The 24,848-nt window shown below is 38.4% G+C and overlaps 2 protein-coding genes across 2 annotated transcripts in view; one reads left to right on the forward strand and one right to left on the reverse strand.

Annotated features, from left to right (window-relative positions):
* LOC307131713 (1-phosphatidylinositol 4,5-bisphosphate phosphodiesterase gamma-2) overlaps window positions 1-5,755 on the forward strand; it is a 25,554-nt gene extending 19,799 nt beyond the window's left edge. The window contains exons 31-33 of the mRNA XM_079825534.1: window positions 39-209; window positions 3,487-3,569; window positions 5,469-5,755. Coding sequence (XP_079681660.1) covers window positions 39-209; window positions 3,487-3,569; window positions 5,469-5,474 — 260 coding nt within the window. The 3' untranslated portion in view covers window positions 5,475-5,755. The remainder of the gene's footprint in view (window positions 1-38; window positions 210-3,486; window positions 3,570-5,468) is intronic.
* Window positions 5,748-24,848, reverse strand: part of cmip (c-Maf inducing protein) — a 53,643-nt gene continuing 34,542 nt past the window's right edge. Inside the window, exons 9-21 of the mRNA XM_079825535.1 lie at window positions 24,392-24,496; window positions 23,196-23,567; window positions 20,945-21,010; window positions 18,951-18,977; window positions 18,078-18,126; window positions 17,858-17,965; window positions 17,639-17,755; window positions 15,728-15,868; window positions 15,404-15,451; window positions 15,143-15,289; window positions 12,510-12,615; window positions 11,729-11,799; window positions 5,748-8,528 (exon numbers count right to left, since the gene is read on the reverse strand). Coding sequence (XP_079681661.1) covers window positions 8,475-8,528; window positions 11,729-11,799; window positions 12,510-12,615; window positions 15,143-15,289; window positions 15,404-15,451; window positions 15,728-15,868; window positions 17,639-17,755; window positions 17,858-17,965; window positions 18,078-18,126; window positions 18,951-18,977; window positions 20,945-21,010; window positions 23,196-23,567; window positions 24,392-24,496 — 1,411 coding nt within the window. The 3' untranslated portion in view covers window positions 5,748-8,474. The remainder of the gene's footprint in view (window positions 8,529-11,728; window positions 11,800-12,509; window positions 12,616-15,142; window positions 15,290-15,403; window positions 15,452-15,727; window positions 15,869-17,638; window positions 17,756-17,857; window positions 17,966-18,077; window positions 18,127-18,950; window positions 18,978-20,944; window positions 21,011-23,195; window positions 23,568-24,391; window positions 24,497-24,848) is intronic.

Genomic DNA, 24,848 nt, shown 5'->3' on the forward strand with positions numbered 1-24,848 from the left:
TTACAGTAGTGTTGACTGTTGGTACTGTACCTTCACAGAGGATAATGGACTTAATCCAGTGTGGCTGGGCCCAATGAATCCACCGAAATGCTTTGAAGTAGACGAGCCGGACCTGGCCTTCCTGCGCTTTGTGGTTTTGGAGGAGGACACATTTTCTGATGCTAAGTTTCTTGCACAGGCCACTTTTCCTATCAGAGGTATTCGCTCAGGTAAATCTACCCAATGAATAATGGATTTCAGCCACCAATATGACTTGTAAATATTGGATTCTTTTAGTGAACGGACTTTATATATAAATAAAGAATTTCCAAGACACTCGAATGGTGTAGAAAAAGTTAAAAAGCCTTTAATTCATCATGGCTTAATCTTATAAAAACAGGTGACAAGCACACCTACGCGTCGCGGCTTACAAGCCTTCGTCAGGGTGTGAGTGACTTTATATATATTCAAGCCTTTTGAGCATTTACCAGGCTTCTAAGGCACTGTTTACATGACACCGTTTTCAACTAAAAACTTTGTATGCGTTTTGGCCATTCATTTACACGACAATGGCGTTTTGGCGGCCTATAAACGCAAACCAGGGGCGGTTCTAGGATTTCAGAGGGCTTAGCCCTCACTGCTGATAACACTACTGAGTGTTATGGCTGTGTATTGCAGAATGTTGCTAGCACAAATATAAAGGATAGCACAAATGTGCTCATAGCTGAATTACATTAGTTTAAATAAACCTAAAACTACAAATTTTACAGTCTTTGCAAGAATTTTTTTTTCTGGAATACAGCTGAATTGTGGGGACAGAAACACTAGAAAATGTTCAGTCTACAGTGTTTCCCACAGATTAGAAGCCAATTTGTGGTGGCGGGCGGGGCGGGGGTTGAGGGGGGTTGGGGGGTATTTGGGGTTGGCACAAATATCAATTTCGTTCTTGATTCATCAATTCATATAGCCTACTGGTACATATAAGGAAAAATACGTTTGCCTTTTTAGCACCATTTTAAACTGTTCTTGGGTTAAATTATATTTGCTTGCATTCATTAATATTGACTTGTGTGTGCTTACATAAGTATCGTTAAAAAATATTAGGAGGTGATTTATTAACGTTTTTAAATTTTCACATTTAAAGAAATCTAGTGTTTGATCATGTCTAAATATGTATTCACAAGCTAAACCTAAAAATAAGTAAGCAGTTATGATCTGCAATACTTTTGTGAGCAACTAGAATGTACATTTATTACAGAATTAAATATTTATTAAATTATTTCTCTATTTTAACCTTAATTACACTAATTGTAATATAAATAAGAAAAATATTAAAAGAAAAATATTTTAATTAATTAAATGGTCATTAATGGACCATAATTATTGCACAAATAGTAGGCCTATTTAGTACCAAAAGATCTTCTCAAAATATTCAATAAATATTATTAAACTAAAATATAGAACATTTATTTAATTGAAAAATAGTTAAGGTGTATGGTCACACTTGACCACCAATGAGTATGAGTGTGACCAATTAATAAGGAATACCTGAGGGCTAAATACAATAAAAAAATTAACATTAATGTTCACAATATTGCATCTCCATCACTCTCCATATTAAAATGATACTTTAAATGTTGTTGACGTAATAATCAATGCACACTATGCTGTACTGTTTACCAAAAATTGCTGCAAATACCTGTATAGTGATGCTGTTGTATATCCGCTTAAGCCATTCAAATGTATTGGTATTGACACAGCGCTAGCAGTATTGAGAGCTCGATGAACCACGTGACCGCGCGCGCCGCCGCGAGATGAAAGCCTGTCGCAACTTTTTTTCAAAGCCTCTGGCTTTAACTGTTATGCCACATTAGCGTCAAAACGCTATTTATTGTTTGAATTTCGTTTTAAAATGTTAAAAGCTTAGACTTTGTTTCATATCAAAAGCAGGTTTGGCAATTTAAGAGCGAGAGACGCGCATGAGTGACAGAGAGACTGTCGATACAGATCCACTTTCGCGGCATGACTGAAGCGTGGTGTTGTGACGATACAGATCCACTTTTGCGTCACGACTGAAGCGTGGTGTTGTGACGCTTCCCCTCATGTGTATGTTGATGGGCGTTCCTCAAGTTTACGGCTATGGGCGTGCGTTTGAGCCATAGGCCGTAAAAAGGTTTGAGCCAGCGGGGAATGAAAAAAACAACGGACCGGCGAGAGACTTCCCTCCGTCTCCATGTGCTCTACTTCTATTGGATAGTCGCGTCGCGTTCAACGGATTCATTTGCATAAAGTTGAGCTTCGGCCAGCTTTTTTGACGTGCGGCATTTGTTCAAATGTTCATTTGTTCCAGTGGAACAAATTAACAAAACAATTTGTTCATTTGTTCAAGTGGATTTGCACCTTGAGGGAGAGCAGGGAAAGGAAATGCAGCTGAATGAATACGCTGGTTGTTTTGAATAACGACACGCAATATGTGGCAGCCGGTGTTGATTCTATGATTCCCACTTTCAATACATTTTGATAACATGATAGTTGATAGTTTTAGGGGGGCTTAAAAAGGGTCTAGAACCGCCCCTGACGCACACTTTTGAAAACTGTTTCAAAGTGCAAGTTTTTGAAAATGATATCGATATCGTCTCCGTGTAAACTACAAAAAGGTGAGTTCGTGAAAATGGTGATGTCATGCATTGGCTGCGTCCGAAACCTGGAAAATGCTGCCTTTGGACGACACATTTCAAGTTTAGCTTCACTTCCTGTTTCCTGAGATAACTTCATCTGATCGATTTTTGAAGGCAGCATATATGTATCCTTCGCTGCTTTTGATATCCCACAATCCTGTGCTTTCCATTCTTTGACAGTTGAGCTGGGGGAAAAAAAGATGGCGCCCGAAAGTTGCGTTTGCTGGTCAGTTTGCGTGTAAATGTAAATTTTTTTACCAACTTTTGGCTTACAAGCCATTGTCTGATAAGGCAGTGAGGCAACGAGTCAGCTGCCTAGGTTTTCGGGCGCAGCCATTATGTGTTCAGTAAGTGATATCGCCAACTACTGGCATGGCATGAATAATACAGCGTTTTTATCTATTTTATGGATATGTGTGAATGGGGATCATTTTGACAATGGTATGGTCTGTATGTGAAAAATGCAAAGGAAAACATTTCTGTTTTTAGTTCATCATTATCGTGTAAACCAAATAGGGCAGGGACTCCCAAACCTTTTGGTCAGATTAAACTTTTAACTCATTTAGTGTACAAGAGGTACCCCTTGAGATTTTATTATTTTAATTATTTTAATATAATTTAATTAATGTCACTTAATGGTCACATGAAATGCAGGTAAACAAATACAAATAATTTTTTAGTGTTTTATTTTTATTACTATATGACCCTCGGGAGTTTGGGAAACCCTGAACTAGGAGCATTAGTTTTATTATCTTTCTTTCATAATATTGAACCTCTTTATTTATTATCTCAAAACAGCGGTTGCACTTCTTTTTATTCTTTTTATTAGGGTATCGGTCTGTCCCACTGAAGAACAGGTTTAGTGAAAGCCTGGAGCTTGCATCTCTTCTGGTGCATGCACAGCAGTTAGAGGTGAGAAACACACACAAACTGATATCTTTCTCTAGTCCCAAAGACGTCATTAACAACTGTCAATGTGTTAAAAGGATAGTTCACACAAAAATCTTATACTCACCCTCATGCTGTTCCAAACCTGCACGACTGTCTAGTGTTGAACACAAAAGTTTTTGAAAAATGTTCAAATCAGTTCTCCATTTAGTGTATGTGAACAGTGATGTTAGCTGCACCAAAAAGGTATACTTTTACCATCAGTTACATAACACCTGGAATGTATTCAAAGCATTACTGCAGGGTGACTGACTGTGCAGACCATGTAAATGTGAGCAGTCATGTTAATGTATTCAGGATTATGTGAGAAATCCAAAGATTTTTGGAACGGTATTACTTGCACCTTGAATTCAATAAAGACATTTTAAGATTAATGAACATTAAAGGCCTCTTTACCCAAAAATTTTAATTCTGTCATCATTTACTCACCCTCATGTCGATCCAAACCTGTAAGGCTTTTGTTCGTTTTCATATTTTTAATGAAATCAGAGATTTCTGTCCCTTTATTGACAGCTATGCAACTACCACTTCATACAGAGATTATAAAACTAATCCATATGAATTGAGTGGTTTAGTACAAATTTTCTGAAGAGACATGATCGCCGAACATATTTAATTTAGGCTTTTATTCACATATAAACATTCATCAACACATCAGTTATGGTAAACGAAAACTCAAGCATGCTTTACGCGCAAAAACCAATGGGGTTTATTCACGTTTGTTACGCAGCAACCAGTTTGTTCTTGCGCAAGCCTTGCAGTTGAGCTTCGGTTTGTTGGCTGATTCATGTTAATAAGCCTAAATTCAACCTCATATATAGCGATCTTGTCTCCTCAGATTTTACCATCTCTTTATAAAGCGTCAAAGTGGTAGTTGCGTAGACAGAACAGAATTGGTTCTAATGCTATTTCATGCATTCTGACTTATTTACACTGTTAAAGAGTTGGATTTTCATGCTAAGCATGGCCAGAATTCCAAAAAACGAAACGAAAAGTTGGACTGCCAAATACTCTTTCAGGATACGAATAAGTTTTGGAAATATTTTTTTGAGTATGGCCCTGTATGACGTCATAAAGGGTGGAATTCCTTGTATGGGCACTTCTCCCGGATGAGCGTGTGCGCACACCAACCAGAGCGAGGGCAAGAGCACGTCCATCAACGAGCGGTTTTCCTGCGGAATTGGGCTAATCAACACTGTTGCCGCGGGCTGTTTTTCATGTCCGTGGGTTGAAGCGACCCCAATTATGTGATATTTAGCCCCGGGAATTTGAATTTTAGCAGGCTACCCTGCAAAAAAACCCACATATTTTACCCCACAAATCCCCCCCTGAAACACAATTGGGCTTATTTTGGGCTAGTCTTGATTAGCAATTGGGCGGGTTTTGTTGAGAAAACCTGGCAATCCTGGAGTGAAACTGCATCAAATATCTGTGTTGTGTTGGCAATCGGCGTGTAAGTGCATATAATATAAACAACACCAAAGTATAGTGAATCGAACGTTATCCATGGATAATGCAATGATGTATTGTGTGTGTGTGTGTGCTCTTTAGCCCCACCCACGAGCTCGGCTGTTTTCGGAAAGAATCGGTACAGCGTATCTGTCTTTTATAAATATGATAAAACTAAATCTCTTCGGAGATATGAAAGATGCAATACTACTCTATAGGTACCCAAGATTAACATGAGATTGGCAGAAACTGTGTTATGTACCCTTTAAAAAGATCTTCATTTGTGTTCCGAAGATGGACAAAAGTCTTACAGGTTTGGAATGAGAGTGAGATAGAAGCTGTAACACCAGTCCAACCTACAATGCTAAGATTTCCTCATTCCAGTCAGTAATGAAAAATGTGTTTTGTCAACAGGTGTAAGGTAAACAGCAAGTCTTAACCCCCAGGAACTAGCAGACCTGTCAATGTGAATATGGATTTTTGCTTAGGATATATATCATTGCGGAAAGACATTTTACTGCTGTGATAAACTGAATAAGACCTACATAAATCATACAAAATATATGTAAATTTGTTCACTGCTCATCTCCAAAAAACGAGTGCATATGTTGTAATATGAAAACCCCATCTTTTCAAATGGTTAAATGTATAGGTAAAATGCATCAATAAAAAAGCTTTGAAAGCTTTCTATTTGAAACATATTCACAGACAGTTTATTTTGATTGAAACTGGTTCACATATTAGGCTTATTTTCCTGTTGAAGGTTGTGTGTTCTCATTACAACAGCCACAGAGCAGCAGCAGCAGCAACCCAGCTGTAGATAGAAGCAGAAAAACACAGAAGAAATAAGGGCAGCAGTTCAATCTGCAAAAAACTCCAGGAGTCATGGGTAATGTAGTTCATTCTGTATGTACACACCTGTGCTACAGGGGCCGCGAGGACCCCACCCACATCATATTAAGACTCAGTCTCAATTCAACATCGCAAAAAGAGCTTTTCAAAGAAAAGACAAAAAAAAAAAGTTAATGAGACATTATATGTTGATAAGGAGACAATGGAAACACAAATAGCACAGTGAGCTCCACAGGATATTACAAATGAATCAGGAAACAGTTGACTGAAGTATTAACTGGATTTCCACCCCAATAGATCAGCCATCATTTCAAAGAAATGGCTTCTTTTTTTTCCTTTTTTCAAATGAATTTTTAACAAAATGAAGGCTGGGGGAAACCCTGCCCCCTTAATCCTTCCCCGCACAGAGAAAAATGGTCCACTGTTAGGACTGAAGACCATTACAAAGTGTCAGTCGCATTACCACGGCTTGAGTTTCACCAGTGTACAGAATGGCACAGTTTCTAGCCACTCACGAACGCACCTTAATAACACACATTCCCAATATAATCCATCGGTTTACGCCATGCACGAAAACTGTCCATCTTTCACTTTTAGAAACACGTATTGATTCATAGGGTAAGTGGTTGAAGGGGGCTAGTGCTTTTACCCTTTATATTTAAACCTGTATGATCAAACATGCAAAAGCAGAATTAAACAAACAAAACAGGCAACACAAATGGATTCAACTTATCATACAGTCAAAAAAAAAGAAAAAAGACCTGAACACAATGACAGTGCACTTGGTCTGGGGGGCGGGAAGGGGAACAAAATTAGGTGACCATATATGCACGCACGCATCTCAAAAAGTGAAGGCAACAAAGAGTCTCCCAAAAACATGAGAGAAAGAGAAATCGGAAATTATATACACTCGTATGTACATTATACAGTATGCAACTATGCAAGATGGCAGGTGCCCAGTACTGAACGCCCCCCCTCTGGACGGCATCTACATCTGTGTGAAATCGAATGCGCACACACAAGCTGGACCTACAAAAACTGCTACTTTCAAAACCGGCCACATGGACGGGGCATCGACTCTATCTAGATATAGTTTAAAGTGGGAGTGGAGACAGACACGCCTTTGTAAACATAAGAAAAACTCGAGTTAAGACGGCAAATTGTTTTATTTCTGACCGTCTTCATAAGATATTTTATTTCTACAAGATCTGTCTCATTTCTCTACAAGTCAAGATATTGACTGTAACTTATTACAGTGGTCATAAACTATATGCTCGGAGAGACGTTGATCAAATAAAAAAAAGGCGAGAAAATGAAATATACAAAGGTTAAACTGCATAACATCGCACAAATCTTGGCTCGATTTGATATAAATATGAGGAACGTTGTCAACCGTTGTGGCAGGACACTCTTGGTGGACTCCTATCGACCACAAGAGGCAAAGTTTACAGAGAATAATAAAGCCTATTAATCTGTTTAAAAGTCCATAATGTATCTATGTACAGCTGACTTTCCTCAGAGTTGCTAGGTGATGCAATCTTTTACAGAAAAATGTTTTAGGCACCATCTTGGTTCAGTATGTTCGACAAAAAGTACTTAATAAAAGGAAAAAAAGACCAGAAAGGGGGGGGGGGGGGGCTCATAAATACAAAGTAGTCCCAGACTACTTCCTGGACGACGTTTTCTTAAATATGGTTGTGAAATTAAAATTACACTGTACAATGTGGCTAAAAAAAAGGAGAGAAGAAAAAGAAAAAGGAAATGACAAACAAAAACGTATTTTTTTTTTTTTTGTTGAGCAAAGCCCCCGAAATGTTTGCATTAAAAATGGGGATACGTCGATTTTCTTTACAAACACACATATATGAAAGCAGTGTATGGAAAAATATGCTTATTCAAGTTGATAAAAAAAATGATTTTCAGAGCGATAGAGATATAGAGATGAACATGTCAAGACGTGAACATTGTTAACAGACACATTTTGCACGAAACCTCTGTGAGGATGCAAAAATGACTGAACCGAGAGGACCAAGCACACATGAAACAAGCACAGAAAAAGAAAAGAAAAAAACGATGTGGAAATTGGCTTTCCACTCAGGAGGTGATATCAAAACTGTACTGGAATGTGGCTCTGAATATTCAGGCCTTCACCAGACGCTGGTACCACAGGGGAATTGGCTCCAGGTGGTTCAAGGAGAAAGGGAGAAATCAACTGTCTTCTATGGGGACAAAACAGGGACGCCAGTTACAGGTTAAAACGAGGGACATGGTTCCTCTGAGGGGGTTTGAGATCAAGGCGACAAAGAGAAAAAGTTCCCCGGTGATGTCGTTAGAAAGGTTCCTGTGCTGTCTGATGATGTCGCGGGACTTGATTCTTGCATTTTGATGCCGCTACGAAGAGCGTCCTCAGGTGAGACACTAGACGATTCTTAAACGTTTATGATATTATAAGAAGGTCCTTGTCGTTTGAATGATGTTCCTATAAATACAGTCCTCGTTTCTTGAATATGTTGTGTTCGGATGATGTGTCAGATTTCCTGTGTCTATAAATCTCCTCGAGCATTGTGTTCACCAAGCCTCTGTGTAGCGAACGTCCACTTCCTTTAGATTGGGTAGCTTGGCCTGTGGGTAGGATCGAAGAGGGAGGTTTAGATATCGAGATGCTTTGTGCGACAAGTTCCTGGTTCATTCCTGGAACAACATTCCTATCGGCCTATCATTCTCTGGTTTTAGGGTAAAGGGTACGATTGATTGATCTATTGTTGAACCAGGAACATGTCCTGCTTGTGTAAATCACATTGTGCACATAGGCAATAAAAAAAACTGGCTGCATGATAAGACTTAAAGGTGAATGTGTCATTTCTGGACCATTAGTGTCACCAAATGGAATTTGTAGAGACTGTTCAAACTTGTTTTCTGAACACTCCCCCAAACTCACACTAAGTTGAAGTTGCCGTTTCGTGCTGCTCAAACAAACCGATGTTTGGAAAGCACCACAGAATCACAGTATTTTGATTTTAGGAGGGAAAAACCCATGAACACTACTGATTAAAAGTTTAGAGTCGGTGAGATTTTATGTTTTTGAAAGAAGATTCTTATGTTCACTAGGGGTGCTTTTATTTCTTCAAAAACACAGTAAAACAACTGTAACTTTGTGAAACATTATTACACTTTTCTATTTTAGTATATTTAAAAATGTAATTTATTCCTGTGATGGCAAAGCTGTCATTACTTCAGTCTTCGGTGTCACATGATGCCGTTTTGCTGCTCAAGAAACATTATTATTTTATGTTTTTTATACTTGAAATGTCTTTTTTGAAACAAGGAAAAAAGAAGTCTTACTGACCCCAAAACTTTTAAATAATTAGCCATGTGTTCACCGCAGGAACTTTCCCCAGGACATTTAGACTAGGGTCTACATTAAGTTCAAGGTAAAAAAAAAAAAAAATTCCCTCTCAGAAAGTCCCTGCTCGTGAGGTAGTACTTTTTCAAAGTTAAGAAACTTTCAGGGGTGGGACTTTCATGACACTTAACATGCTCAGTGGTTGACTTCATGCAGCATTTTATTTCAACCTCCATTTTTAAAAGTCTGTTGCGGTGCGTGCAGTGAGAGTTCTTTGCTATTCGAATCAACACTGGAGTTTAAAAATACGACCGATGACGAGGTTCAGGCTTTATTAAGCTTGTACGCGGAGGACAAAATCCAGCGGGAACTGGAAAGTCGCGTGCAGTCCTACGTCACCCGACTAATTTGCCTAATCTTCACGGTACTTTAGACCATGATGGAAACTCCGACAGCAACAGGTCTGAGGGGGAAAAAAGTTCCTGGGGGGGAATTTCAGTGGAAACGCAGCTATCCATAGTTTTCACGTGTTGTCACACGCTTATAGGAACGCCCACCTGGAGGGAAAAACAAGGCTCTCCACCATTGCATGCTAGTCATTTTTACCAGGTTTGTAGTGACATTAGACAGTGATATTAAAATACCAAATTCAATATACACCTTATTGATGTTGCATACTTTGTACAGGAAAGCAGACGAACACAGAATATTAGTGCAACACAAGGTTTCTCGTTAGGCGTTTTCCCCATCGAGACCCATTATAAATAAAATGTGTTGTGTTCATATTCTTGCCTCATCTACTCACCTGTATATAGTAGCCTATGCATCATCAAAAAGGTGTAAACTGAATTTGATCTTTTAATATCACTGTTTTAGTACATTACGGCACTTTAAGGGTGGGTTGCACTAAGGATTCTTTAGCCTGTCGTCAGTTCACCCTCCGTCTGATGCTTGATCAGCTCTATAACGGTTTTACTGCGTAATTAATCTGTTTAAAATTAAGTGGTGCAACAACTCGATTTAAAATAAAACCCATATCAACAAATCCTTTAAACTTTGCTTAATTTAATCCTTATTGGTGCAGCTCTCCCTGTGGTGTTTTTCACGTTAAGCGTTTTAAAAATGTCCCACTGTTTTCAGTGATTGAAATACTGCAGCAGTTGCTGTATATGTATCATAAGTGCCCAAAACGTGCATCTTGTTCACATATTTTTGTTTTAAGATGGAAATTTGACAGACTTGTGCTGTAGTTCTATAGAGTTCTATGGCGGTTTTGCCCTCCAAGGCTCCGCGAAAGTCACGTGACTGAAAACTATGGATTGGCCAACCAAACAGTTAACAATGCCCCCAAACTCAGTTGCTGTTTTGTGCTGCTCAAACAAACCGATGTTTGGAAAGCACCACAGAATCACAGTATTTTGATTTCAGGAGGGAAAAACCCATGAACACTACTGATTAAAAGTTTAGGGTCGGTAAGATTTTATGTTTTTGAAAGAAGATTCTTATGTTCACTAAGGGGTGCTTTTATTTCATCAAAAACGCAGTAAAACAACGGTAACTTTGTGAAACGTTATTACACTTAAAATAACTTTTCTATTTTAGTATATTTAAAAATGTAATTTATTCCTGTGATGGCAAAGCTGTCATTACTCCAGTCTTCGGTGTCACATGATGCTGTTTTGCTGCTCAAGAAACATTTTTTTTTTTTTTAATACAATTTATTTTTTGATGAATAGAAAGTTCAAACGTACAAAATTAACTTGAAATTTATTTTTTGGAACAAGGAAAAAAGTCTTACTGACCCCAAAACTTTTAAATAATTAGCCACGTTTGCACCACAGGAACTTTCCCCAGGAACTAGGGATCTTGGGGTGGTACTCGGTGTGTTTTGACCGCAGGGATCAGGGTCTAAATTAAGTTCCAGGTAAAAAAAAAAAATCCCTCTCAGAAAGTCCCTGCTCGTGAGGTAGTACTTTTTCAAAGTTAAGAAACTTTCGGGGGTGGGACTTGAACATGCTCAGTGGTTGACTCCACGCAGCATTTGATTTCAACCTCCATTTTTAAAAGTCCATTGCGGTGCATGCAGGAAGAGATGTTTGCTATTCAAATCAACATTTTCCTAACCGGCGACGAGGTTAAGGCTTTATTAAGCTTATACGCGGAGGACAAAATCCAGCGGGAACTGGAAAGTCACGTGCAGTCCTACATCACCGCACTAATTTGCCTAATCTTCACGGTACTTTAGACTGCGATGGAAACTCAGACAGCAACAGGTCTGAGGGGGAAAAAAAAGTTCGGGGGGGCGGGGTCGTGGGTAATTTCAGTGGAAACGCAGCTATAGTGCACTTTTAGTAGCTTCTGCATATTAAACTGGAATAGGAGCTTTAACATCTCATAAAATCGACACAATATACCTTTAAATTCAAATTTCAATTCTTTAACACAGTCTGAGGGTGTGTTGGTGTTATCATCCTCTTACCTTCAGGTCCTCATAGGTGTCTGCTGTGAGTTTAGTACTGTTCATATTCAGGCTGCACAGGCTTTTCATAGCTGCAAGGAAAAGTTGCAATATGTTAGTGGTCCTACATGTTAACTAATATAAATCATAAATGTGTCAGGAGTCAGGACATACACTAAAGGCTCTTTACAATCAAAGCAATTTACTTTTTTTGTTCACTGCATAATTTGGCAAAAATAGATCATTTACTTGGCTGTGTAGACCTATACAATAAAAGTAAAGTGTAAAGAACTGACTGAAATCTGAAAGCTGATGACCTTCATCTACTAAAAAAAAATGGTAAATGGCTTCACTGACGACAAAACCCAATGGATCTTTTGCGTGTTATGTGACGTGGCAAGATTAAAAACACGACAGCAAATGACATTCGAGATCTACGGCAGAGAGGAAAACTATCTGTGAACAATAACTGTGGTTTCAGAAGACTTGGACTGTAGCGCATGAGTCACATTTTATGATACTTTGGAGCTCGACGGTATAAATCACCATCCACTTTTTGTAACTGTATATGAAAAACAGAAGCTTGGACATTGTGTTCTTCTTTTGTATTCCACAGAACAGAAAGTAAGTCATACTGGTCTGGAATGACACGAGGACGAGTAAATCACAAAAGAATGTTTATTTTTGGATGATTTTGGACACCTTAACAACAACTTTTGGACTCTTAAATTCAGCAGCAGCTGTTTTTTAGCAGTGCAGAATGAAGGTAGCTGAATATAAGATGTGTGTAATGCGCTCTTACAGCTGAGGGAGAGCAGGCCAGCGTCCGTGACTGGAGTCTCACACAAGTTCAAAACCTGCAGACAGGCCAGATGCTCTGATAGCAGACGGAGCCCTGCATCTCCAAACTGAAAAAGAAAAAAATTACAAACCAAGTCAATAAAGATAAAGATTGAAAAAGTTATTCAGCAAGGATGCAGTAAATTGAACAAAGGTGGCAGTATTATAATACTGATTATAATACTTATAATTTGTAACATTATATTAATAACAGGGCCGGATTAATCCCATATTGTGACATATATAATGTTTTTGAAAGAAGTCTCTTATGCTCATCAAGCCTGCATTTATTTGATCAAAAATACAGAAAAAAACAGTAATATTGTGAAATATTATTATAATTTAAAATAATGTTTTTCTATTTTAATATACTTTAAAATATAATTTATTTCTCTGATGCAAAGCTGAATTTTCAACATCATTACTCCAGTCTTCAGTGTCACATGATCCTTCAGAAATCATTCTAATATGTTGATTTGATACTCAGTTATTATCAATGTTGGAAACAGTTGTGCTGTTAATAATTTTTTGGAACCTGTGATACTTTTTTCACGATTCATTGATGAATAAAAAGTTAAAAAGAACAGCATTTATTCAAAATAGAAATAGTTTCTAACAATATAAATCTTTACTATCACTTTTTTTTTTTAAATCAATTTTACAAATCCTTGCTGAATAAAAGTATTAATTTCTTTGAAAAAAAAATGCTTAAATAAACGCTGTTCTTTTTTAAAACTTTTTGAAAACAGTATCACGGGTCAAAAAAAATATTAAGCAGCATAACTGTTTCCAACATTGATAATAACTGAGTATCAAATCAGCATATTAGAATGATTTCTGAAGGATCATGTGACTGAAGACTGGAGTAATGATGCTGAAAATTCAGCTTTGATCACATTATTCAATTACATTTTAAAGTATATTAACATAGAAAAACATTATTTTAAGTTGTACTAATATTTCACAATATTACAATTTCTTTCTGTAGTTTTGATCAAACAAATAATGTATTTTTATAAACAATGTATTTTTGAAAATAATGAAACAGTTTATACTTTATATATGGTCATATACTTGGATGTGTTATTTATTAACATTCTAGCAAAATCATGCTCAAGTAAGTTTTTGACCAGCAACGTGTTTTGGACATTTCAGACATGTGTTTTGTCCATCATTAGAATGGCTGCACGATATATCGGCCACTATATATTGGTATCGGCCAATATATATTAATTATTAAATATTATCGCTATTGGCCCAATAAGAAATTTTGACCGATATTTTAGAGTCTATAAAATAATGGATTATTTCTTTCAGCTGAGACACGCACTGATTGCCATGATGGTTTTGAAATGCTTGAAATATGATTGAAACCACTTCAAAAAAGGAAAGTACAGTTAAGTGTAACATGTGCCGCGCAAGTCTGTCATATAGGCTACATAAAATTATAATGAGAACATTATAATTGTGTGCTTCAGACATGGCTTTTAGTGGTGAGACTTTTGTTTTTGTAATCAGGCTCTCAAAAATTATATAAAAATTTGGATTTAGATTTATCGGCTTTCAAAAATAAAGAATTATCGCTACCGGCCAAAAATTTCATATCGGTGCATCCCAAGTAAGTACATAGCTACAGTAAACTTTATAAACTGTAAGTTGATGATGTAATGCTATGTGGTAGCTCAGTGTTTTCTGTAATTTGGCCAAAATCAAAGACAAAGTGCTTCTCACAGGCTATTTAAGACAGTACTGGCTATAGCGATGTCCCAATTCAAAGGCTGCATCCTTTGAAGGTCAATTGCGTCACAGCAGCGCAACAAAGACTGTCCCAGTTCGAAGGCTCCTTCAAATGTGGCCTCGAAATGCATCCTGCGTTTCGCAGGCAATGAAGGATACAACACATGGATCCTTCGCTGCCTAGCCTACCCCAAAATTCAATGCACACCGGTAAGGACAGGATTTTTTTGGGGAGAAATTGCCAGATTACACTCTTAAATGTAAGTATTGGGTTCTACTTTAAAGCGTCTTACTAAATTACATATCTTACTAAGATGCGATTTGATATAGTTCAGACTCTTTATTATATACAGAAATGGACCATGGTGAACATATTTAGACAGGTTGTGAACGTGCATAGAATGCCTATGCATAAATCCAGTCCTGATAAAGAGTTTTAAAATTATAATGAAATATGAACATTTCAAAAATATTAAGCAGCACAACTGTTGTCAACATTGAGAATTAGAAAAGTTTCTTCAGCAACGAATCAACATATTAGAATGATTTCTGAAGGATCATGTGACACTGAAGACTATCAGTGACTATCAAGACTACCATCAGAAATAAATTACATTTTAAAATATATTAAATTGAAAAGATAGTTTCAATTGTAATACATATATATATACATTTTTTTTTACTGTTTTTTTAATAAATAAAATGTAGCCTTGGTGAGCATAAGAGACCTATGAACTGTATTTATAAAGCATTGGGATGGTGCTGTTTGTTCAAGGGCACATTTGCTAGACTGTTAACAAAGCAGTGGAGATTCTCTGGAACTACGGGACTGTGGAATAAGCAGAAGTAAACAGAGACCTGGGTGGACCACAGGTTGAGCTGTTTAAGGGATGGCAGTTTGATGAGCTGTTCGGCGCAGGCACTGGTGACGTTGGTGAACGCCAAGCTGAGGTTCTCCAGATTGCCGAAGGAACCGGAGCTTAGCAGACGAGCCAAGTCAGCATCCTAGAGTAAAAAATATGAGGGGAAAAAAGCCTTGAGGAAGGATTTGTGGTACTGTGTTTCACTAAGAAACAAAAGCATGGATGCATACACACATTATAATTTATACACACTCACCGTAGATTTAGAGGGCAGAGTGAGTCGAGTAGGGCCTCCTTTTCTTTGCTAAACAGAGAGAAAGATATTACTAGTTCTGCAGTTTGCAGTTTTCAGTCCAAACAACAGGTGACGCTTGAGAGTCAGCACTGTATACGTAGGAAGTCTGTAAATGGGTCACTTCTGTCTTTCTGTGTTAATGGGAGCACTGCGTTAAACCAACAGTAGGAGCTCATCCTGTGACGGCAGCAATGACTGCACATTGACCGGCCACTGTTATAGAAATCTGCACGTGGCAGTAAAAATATCTCCGTGTTGATTGGTGAAATTGGTTCGAGCACTCACCAGTTCTTTAAGTTCCCTCTGCCTGTCGCACAGCTGCTCGTACATGCGCAGGCCGACCTGGGTGCTCTCCAGGGTGGAGATGATTTGTAGCTGAGTGTCCTTGTTCTCTATGATGTTATACTCCAGCATCAAACACAGGATCTGCACGGAAGAAACAAGGGATGAATGTTTTATCCTATATGCAGGTTTCTATAAAAGTTTCTTGAACTCTTCACAGATAATGTAGTGAGCTGCCTTGCTGTCTGCTTAGGGAGCATTCACACAGAAATGGACCCTCATGGATAACTGATTTGATCCTATCAGGGGCAACAACCCTTAACGGCCACAACGTAGAAACTATGTACTGCAGAAACTGTTCCTAATGTGACGCACTTGTCTAAAGGTGCAGCCACATTAGCAAAACTTAAGAGAAATTTTGCAGGCAAAAAGGTCCTTTGACTACTGTCAATATCGTAGCAATGTATGAATCCCAGCTCACACAGAAGTCATTTTGTTGGTCAACACAACAAAACCTGTTGCGAAATCTCACGCTAAATTCCCAATTGTGTGGATTCTTATTGAAATGATTGGATTTCTCCCACGAAAAAACGGTAAATGTGACCACACCCTACTGCTCACCATTGATTCCAGTGGAATTTGACGTCCGAATGTTGCTAAACTAACAAGTGGAAACTCTAATAAATAGTAAAATATCAGCTGACATTTAAATTAGATTTTAATTACTGCAATGCATTCTGGGCCTGCCAAATTCACAAAGGATACATGCAATGTTGTGCTCCTGGATACATTGTTGGCCACAACATAGTCAAAGTGTTGGCTATCTGGTCCACTTTGCTGTTTATTCTAATCTAGAACTGCGAACTTAAGACTTTAAGTGATTAACTACCGTTGATTTTGTGTTGTCATGTTGTTTAGGGGCGAGTTTAACGGAAATTGATCATACTACAACAACAGATGACTATGAAAAAACAAAAAAAACTGCAACAGTGTCCGAAGAAAATGCAAAACAAGAAAGCGCTTAGAATTTCTGTCTGCATCAAAATACAGATTATTTAGAGTGGAATATATAATTCTGTACGTGGACATCTTGTTTACTAAGTCTAGTTGTTATTTCTTCCTCAGAAGCATTCATTAGTACCTTGTAAACACAACTTTGTTTCTCAGGAAGTTGCATAATGCTTGCAAATCATATAAAAAAACCTGCTAATTTTCAGTCTGCTCTTGCCATTCTGCTTTTGCCATATTCATTAGGCGGTCAGTGAACAGACTGTGGGCGATCTTTGGTCAAGCCCTTAAAGCTGAGAATAGCAAAACTAGGGTTGTGTCCGAAATCGCCCCTTAAATAGGGCACTATTTGAAGGGACAGCCATTTGTAGTGGTGTCCGAAAACCATAATGGACATTATCGCGGGCACTCATTCAATCCCATAATGCACCGCAATATCAAGTGTACAACTGATGTAGAACATCCATAATGCACTGTGAAGACCGAATGAATTCCCGCGCCAGCAAGCTGAATCATCCATCCATTTTCCAAACCGTAGATCAAATGTGGACACAGCGTAATACCATACAGGTATACATTCCCTTTTAATTGATTATTCAATTGTTTAATTAAGATGTATACATGCTAGAGTTCAAGATAAATCTTTTCATCTTGCTACTGGAGCTGCCAGTTTGCTAAGTTTCAAATACTCACTTGTTTTCATTCACTCCTTCAAGTGGACTATTTGTGGAGTAATGTAGGGAATAGCAAATGAGTGTTTAGGGATTTCGAACACAGCTTAGGTCTTTGAAGCTAGCAGTGTACTGTTTTGAAAAGCCTTTGGTTTGAACCATCCATGATGCCAAAAAATGTTTACTTAGGTGGGTAGCTTACGACATTTCATCTCAAAGCAAAAGCAATTTGTACCTCCACCATGGTCTGGTTCCCCCGCAGGGCCAAGAGCATGCAGGGCCCCAGTTTATTTTCAGCCAGCGACAGTAGAAATTTCTTCGTCTTGTAGCAGGAGCCCATGAGGATGTGGACCTGTGAGGACGAACGACATCAGACCATAAAAGTAGATATAGTAGCAGGACAAAAGACTAAACTAAATGAGACATCTCGTATTTCATACAAACACTTTCATACCATGCTAGCAAACAACTCTCCGTCATCGTCGCAAGCTACGCCTCCTGGACTGTAGAGCTGGAACCACCCGTCTTTTCCAGAGCGTACGCTAAGCAAACAGGAGTGGACCTGTGAGAGACAAACATATGCATATACAAACCATTACTAAGCCTATAGTGGCAATATTAAGTAAGCATTCCATTGAAACACCCTATCTGCAAACAGAAGCTTCCTGTCTCACCTCTTGTCTGGGATCTTCAGCAAACCTCTGAATGACATATTTCAGCTCTCTGTTACAAAAGATAAAAAAACAGCAGATCTGTTAGATAACATAAAACATGTCACATTTTCAAGTTGTTCCAAACCTGTACCTTACTGAACAATAGGTTGCTCTGTCCCATGCAATTACAACAAAAAAGGACTGGAAGCTTCAAAAAGATGCAGAAGCACCACATGTGTAATAAAAATGAGTCCATTTTAAAAACAGCTAGTGAGGATGTCAACATTTTCAGTGAATAATGACAAAGTGTGTTCCTCAAAAGCTGTAGTATGGCTTTAGAAGACGTATGTATATGTATAAACAACTTTTATGGTCGTTTAGAGCTTGAAAACTACTCATCCCGTCCTCCATTCACTTTTATTTTAATAACATGACACTTTTTAAAACATTTCCTTTCGTCTTCCACAGAACAAAGAAAGTCATACTGAAGTGATATAAGTGTGAGAAAATGATGACTGCATTTGTATTTTTGTATAAACTATCTCACTAAATATCATAATGACTCAGTCTGACTTTCAGAACTTTATTCTTAGAGGGATAGTTCACTCAAAAATGAAAATTCTGTTATCAGTTTCTCACCCTCATGTTATTCCAAACCTGTATGCCTCTTTTTCAGTGGAAAATAAAGGAAGATATTTTGAAGAACTTAAGTCATACCGGTTTAGAACAACAGGAGGGTGAGTAAATGATGGCAATTTAATTTTCGAGTGAATTATCCTTTTAACAAGTCAGATTGTTAGTCACTGACATTTTATATCTTAAAGCCTCGTAAAGCATCTCTCTAAATGGTTCTGTATACAGAAGGGGGCTAACATCACTTATAATGTCACTTACTTTGTAAATTTGGCATGTGCAAGGGCCCTGGAGAGGAGAGAGCAAACAGAGAAAAAAATTGATTGACTCAGGTACACAAAAAAAAAGATAAGTGTCGTCGTTCCACATAATTACACAAGTTGCTTTCTTTATATGTAGGCGTGTTTGCCTCGACACGCATGATGATACAATTTCAAGTCATCTAAAGTGTTGTGCATGTGTGTCTGGGAGGACTTCATCAAATGTTTTGCATGTGAGCTCTGGGATGCGCCTGGCTGTTGTTAACTTTTTCTAATGAAGGCTGGAAGCTCGGCGTGGCGTACGAGCGCAGGTGAGCCCCCCACCTGTGGCAACTGCAGGGCTCTGCAGAAGAACTGTAATGATGTGCTCTGTCCTGCAGGGCCAATTACAGGAGCCACAAAGGACCCGAAACGCCTCACCCAATACCCACAATCCCACTGCAGGGGCCTGCTGCGGCTCGCCCACGTCAGTACTCTCCCCTGCATGCCGTTCCTCGAGAGACCAGCCCACCGCACGTACACAGGGAGCCCCTGGTATCGTTATGTAGGCTACGCATCCACAACATGAATTAATACTTTACATACACTATTGTCCAAAGGTTTGAGGTCATTAAAACGTTTTTATGGTTTTTAAAGAAGTCAATTGATCAAAGTCAGTTAAAATAGCAATATTGTGAAATATTGTTACAATTAAAAAAAAAACTATTTTAAAATGTCATTTATTTATGTGATGGCAAAGCTGAATTGAGCTGGCATTACTCCAGTGTCACATTATCAGTAATCATTCTCAAGAAGCATTTCTTATTATTATCAATGTTGAAAATAGTTGTGCTGCTAGATATTTTTGTTGAAATCATGATAACTATTTTTCAGAATTCTTTGAGGATTCGAAAACTGAAAAGAACAGCATTTGTGACCCGTGCTGGCAAAATGCACAAAAAAAAAAAAAAAAAAATATATATATATATATATATATATATATATATATATATATATATATATTCCGAATACTTATACGAAAACTTTTTTTTTTCTCCATGATACCACAATTGTTTGATTAACATCAATGAAACAGACAGCCTATATATTAAGAACTACTATACAGCACAGATCTAAAATAACATCACATAAGTTTTTCCCTAATAGTTAACCAAACGTCCACATAATGCATAACAGATAATGTTTGCGTGAATACTGGCCAAGACAGATATTTTGAAATACTGTAATTCTGTGTATATCTGTCTGAAGGATCTGTCAGTCAGCGCAAGTAAGATCGTTTTCATGGACAAAGGAAAGGTACTCTTCTCAGAAAATGTACAAATAAAGATACTTTAATTGCTATTTGGAGCATTGAGATCGCTAGACGAGGACTTAATGAACACATTTTTGTAACATTATAAAATGTCTTTACTTCACTTTTGATCAATTAAATGCGTCCTATATGAATAAAAGATTTGTTTAAAAATCGTTATTTTGAAAAATAAAAATCGTACTGACCCCAAACTTTTGAACGGTAGTGCATTTTAAGCTTTGCATGGGCGTTCTTTGGAGCACAAAAGCTAAATTCTTATTCAAAATTTGAATCAGTTATACACCAATCAAGCATCGAGTGTGCGGTGACATCCAGTGACTCAAGCTACAGATGATGCTTTTCAACTTTTTTTTCATCTTTTTGAGTGTCAGATGATCTGTTGATCAGACTGGCTAAAATGTGCTCATTAGTTTCTGTTACTGACAGGCCTATAGAGTAATTGAATCAAAATCTGATTCAATTCGCCACTGCAATTGTACGCAACTGCAAAAAACAAGTTGTACAGTAAATAGAGATATAAACGGAATGGGAGTGGAGCTAAATTGCAGCAGCTATAAGCGTAATGGATTACCTATTCAAAATCAAATAAAAATTGTGTGGCCCTAGTTAAGAGCTAAAACAGACGTCATGCAACCAGTTACAAAGAAAGCAACTGTGAGCAGGATGAGAGTAAATGCCCTTACTCTTTCGGGAAGGGGATGGGTTGAAGCAGGCTAGCCAGTGCTGGTCTCCAGTCATCGTAGTCCGATCTGCAGAGAGAAAAGGCCAGAGGAGAAATTAGAGATTCAGACGCAGGAAGAGCGAGAACTGGAGAAAATAAGAACCTTATGTAAGATTGGCCAGTGAAAGCTGAAACCTCTTTGGCTCTGCTGTGATCTGCAACCCGATGGTTCACAATAAGATCAAATGGAGGATGTAAAGGCTAAAAATGGATTCAGTTCAATGAATCTGTTATAAATATGCAGACAGGTTTAAGGTCACTCCTCAGTGTGATTATAGTTGAGTCTGCTTTTTTATATACCAAAATGACAATTTAAACACCATGTGGGATGATTAGCAGTGTTGGAGAGTGACTAACTAAAAGTAGCATTACTACACTACATTTTTTCAGTGCAAGCTGTTTTTAAAATAGCATAGGTTTTTCTGTAATCTAATTATTCCAACAAACAGCAGCGTTGCACAACAAAGCGTTGTATTGCACAAACTCTCTCCTAAAACGCTCCTCTCTTTCTGTTGCTTAAATAGTGCAGGGATGTCCAATTCATTTGAGCAAATCAGGTGGTTAAGTTTGTTGTCATCAAAAATATGTTTAGCAATTCATTTGACTCATCACCAGAATTCCCTGTATGTGTTTTTTTTATTTTCTTTTTTGGTAGGGAAGTAAGTATTTCGTTGAATAAAATTTAGTTACATTTGGAACACATACGTTTAAACTAAATAGACAAAAGGCCCCAATATACTTCAAATTAAACAAAAAAACGCACTGGTGTGACGTCATTTCGAATAAAATCAGGCCAAAACTAAGTTAATTTGGAGTTTGTTTCGGGTGTTCGAAACAGCTTGCCAAAGCAAACTTCCCATTAAAGTTTGATCCGCCTGGTAAAGACCTTCGAACTACCATTGGTTGGTGGTAATTACACAGTATATAGTGTGCGCTGAGGCTCAGCCTTCTATGAAGTTGACGGTTCCTTCTGTTTAGTCAATCGAGGTCAGAAGCGAGTAAAAACATGAACACACTAGAGAGCTGCTTTATATTAGAAATTGAAGATGCAATTGTTATTGAAAGCAATACTAGCAATGCTTCTTCATGTTTAAAGGTGCAGTATGTAAGATTGACAACTGGCGGTGAAATGGCTACTGCAGTTCAAATTCAAAATATTAGAGAGAATTATTTCCCCGGCCCCTCCTGCTCAGACTCGACGCTCACGCAGGTTGCCAGTTTGACGACACGCAACAGGAATGAGCGCAATTGACAATGGAAGGCGAGGGGACACACACTGTAAGTTGACGAGTTGATTTATTGATATATGATGAGTTGATATCACGTTTTGATATCTCTGAGCCAGTTTGTTTGCTGGCTTCCATGGGTGCAATACACTGGGTTTACTGCCAACTGGCAACCCGTGATAAATTGGGAACGTGCGGTATCGTACAGACCAAAACAAAAACAGACATTCCGACACGGAACGCACATTTCAAAGTAAAAATAACTGGCTGTAGCATTGTTTTAGAGAGAACTGAGTATCTGAACTCAGCATGTTTCCTAAATATCTGCAAACATATTATATTTTTATGCTTTTTATGTACATACAACACCTTTAATACTGTAATACTGCTTTATCACAATATATTGTAATGACTTGACTGGAATGTTGAATTGCAGAGCTTGTGCAAACACATCCACGTCGATATGATCAGGTGCTTTCTTAACTGCTGTTTTCTCACCGCTGTCATTTTTCTTTCATGTTTATTTCGTTATTGAGAGGAAAGCCCGGAGCACAGACTTCAGATTAATCTAAACGGCGCTCTCAGCAAAGTTGGCATGTTCATAAACAGAATACAGCTGAGTGAAGAACGGAAAATAACTTTGCTGTGAGTATATTGGGGCCCCAATAAAACAAAAAAACACTACATCACCATTATCTAAGGTGATGTGGCTACTTGTTCGTAACTTGTAGTGTAGCTAACTACTTTTTAAAATGGTAGTTTAACTTCATTAAATTACCAGTAGAATGTAATTTGGCAAGCTCACCAATTAACTTAAATTAATATAGCACTATTTATTCGAGCTCCAGTGATGATGCCAGCATTTACCTCTAGCATGTGGGCAGGTCTGGCAACCATTACTGCCTAGAGAAACATCTTAAAATTGGACGGAAACATGTATAATTAGAGCGGAATAATAAAACAAAGATCCAGTGACGGCATACTTACAGCATCTTGAGTATGAGGGCGAAACAGCCCAGCACTCTGTCGGCGTGGGCAGGCAGCTGAATGGACAGGGCGTTGAGCGCGGGGCTGACCAGTAGACAGTCGATCAGGTTGGGCTCGCTGTCGCCCTCCGCAGGGGCCTTGCGCAGTGTGTTAGCGGTGTTGTTGTTGCGCTCCAGCTCTACCAGGATCTCGCTGGAGTTGATGATGGAAGGTGGGGGTGAGAGGGGCAGGGCCGGGGGTGGAGAAAGGGTGGTGGTCAGGGGTGGCGTGGGCGGCTCGGGCCGCAGCAGCCGCAAAGGCATGGGTGGCTTCCTCTCGCTTTGCTGCTGACAACCGTTTCGGATTTCCTTGAGACTGGGAGAGTTGTCCCGACTAACAGAAAGAGAAAGAAAAAGATGAGCCACTTTCCATGAATTAAACTATTAGCTATATGATATACACTTCTGTTAAAAAGTTTGGGGCTGGTAAGATTTTCTTAATTTTTCTGAAAGAAGCCTCTACTTCTACATAGAAAACCTCTGGTAGACAGTCAACATTTTCTAAAGGTCAATCACCTCCTTTTACTGTCCATTAGTTGAAAAAGAAAAACACTTTTTAAAAAAATTTGAATATAATTTTATTATAGAGCTTTTAGGCCCTTTCCATGGAAATTACCATATTTGCATGCAGTCATAGACAAAACACCAGGTGTTCAATTTGATACACAGCCACAGTATTTGAAAGACCTTATTTGACTAACAAGTAACTATCGGACATCTGATTCTGGAATGGAACACAATGAAGACATGTAAATGTCCACCTTTAAAATATCCATGAACTGTGCAGTAGTTACGGAAATTAGTCTTTGACACATCTCACTCTCTTGAGTAATTGTGAATCATGGAAACTTCTGAAAATAGTTCCTTATTCCTCTCAGGTGGGTTCACCATGGCACAGAGGCTCAAAGTGATGACACAAACAGGAAAGGTGAGACCAAAATTGTCACTATAGCCACGTCGTTGTTGTTTGTCACAAAAATGACAGACCAATGAAAGTGGTTGGAAATGAAAGGGTGAGTATTTAAAGATTATTTAAGAACCGGCACATACAATATGGTGCCGTGGAGATGGCAAGTATGTTTCAGAGAAATGTTTTGAGCTCAGGTCTCAGGGGTACATCACATCTCATGGGTAGGAAAACCAGTGAATCGGACGAACCTGTTGATGAACTCTTCGTAGCAAGAGTAGATGGCAGCAAGGCACACCGCCACGAGATTGGGGAGAACCCGAGGATGAGGGCACTGTCCGGTGGGACCGTGCATGCTGTAGTCAATACATGTAAGAAAAGGTCAGGTTAGCACAGCTCCTGCGTCCAAGAGCACACAAAATGACAGCTAAAAGAAAACAAAGCTTGAACAGGAAGTAAGCTCAGGGCTTGGTCCTAAACAAACCATTAAAATGACACAGTCTGATAGATAAAAGGATGTTACAGCTTGTGTACATATGAAGGGCCTGTTCTTTGTACGCAAGTGAGGTGGAGTCAGGATGAGGTAACATTGTGTCCTAACCAGGCGCGATGCAACGAGATTCCAAGCTTTTACCGCTTGCCGCATTGCATCGGGTAAAGTCACAGCGTTGTTTCCATTACTATAGTTTGGCTTGCAGGAAAAGCGAC

This window comes from Gobio gobio (genome assembly GCF_949357685.1).
Source record: "Gobio gobio genome assembly, chromosome: 9".
NCBI lineage: Eukaryota > Metazoa > Chordata > Actinopteri > Cypriniformes > Gobionidae > Gobio > Gobio gobio.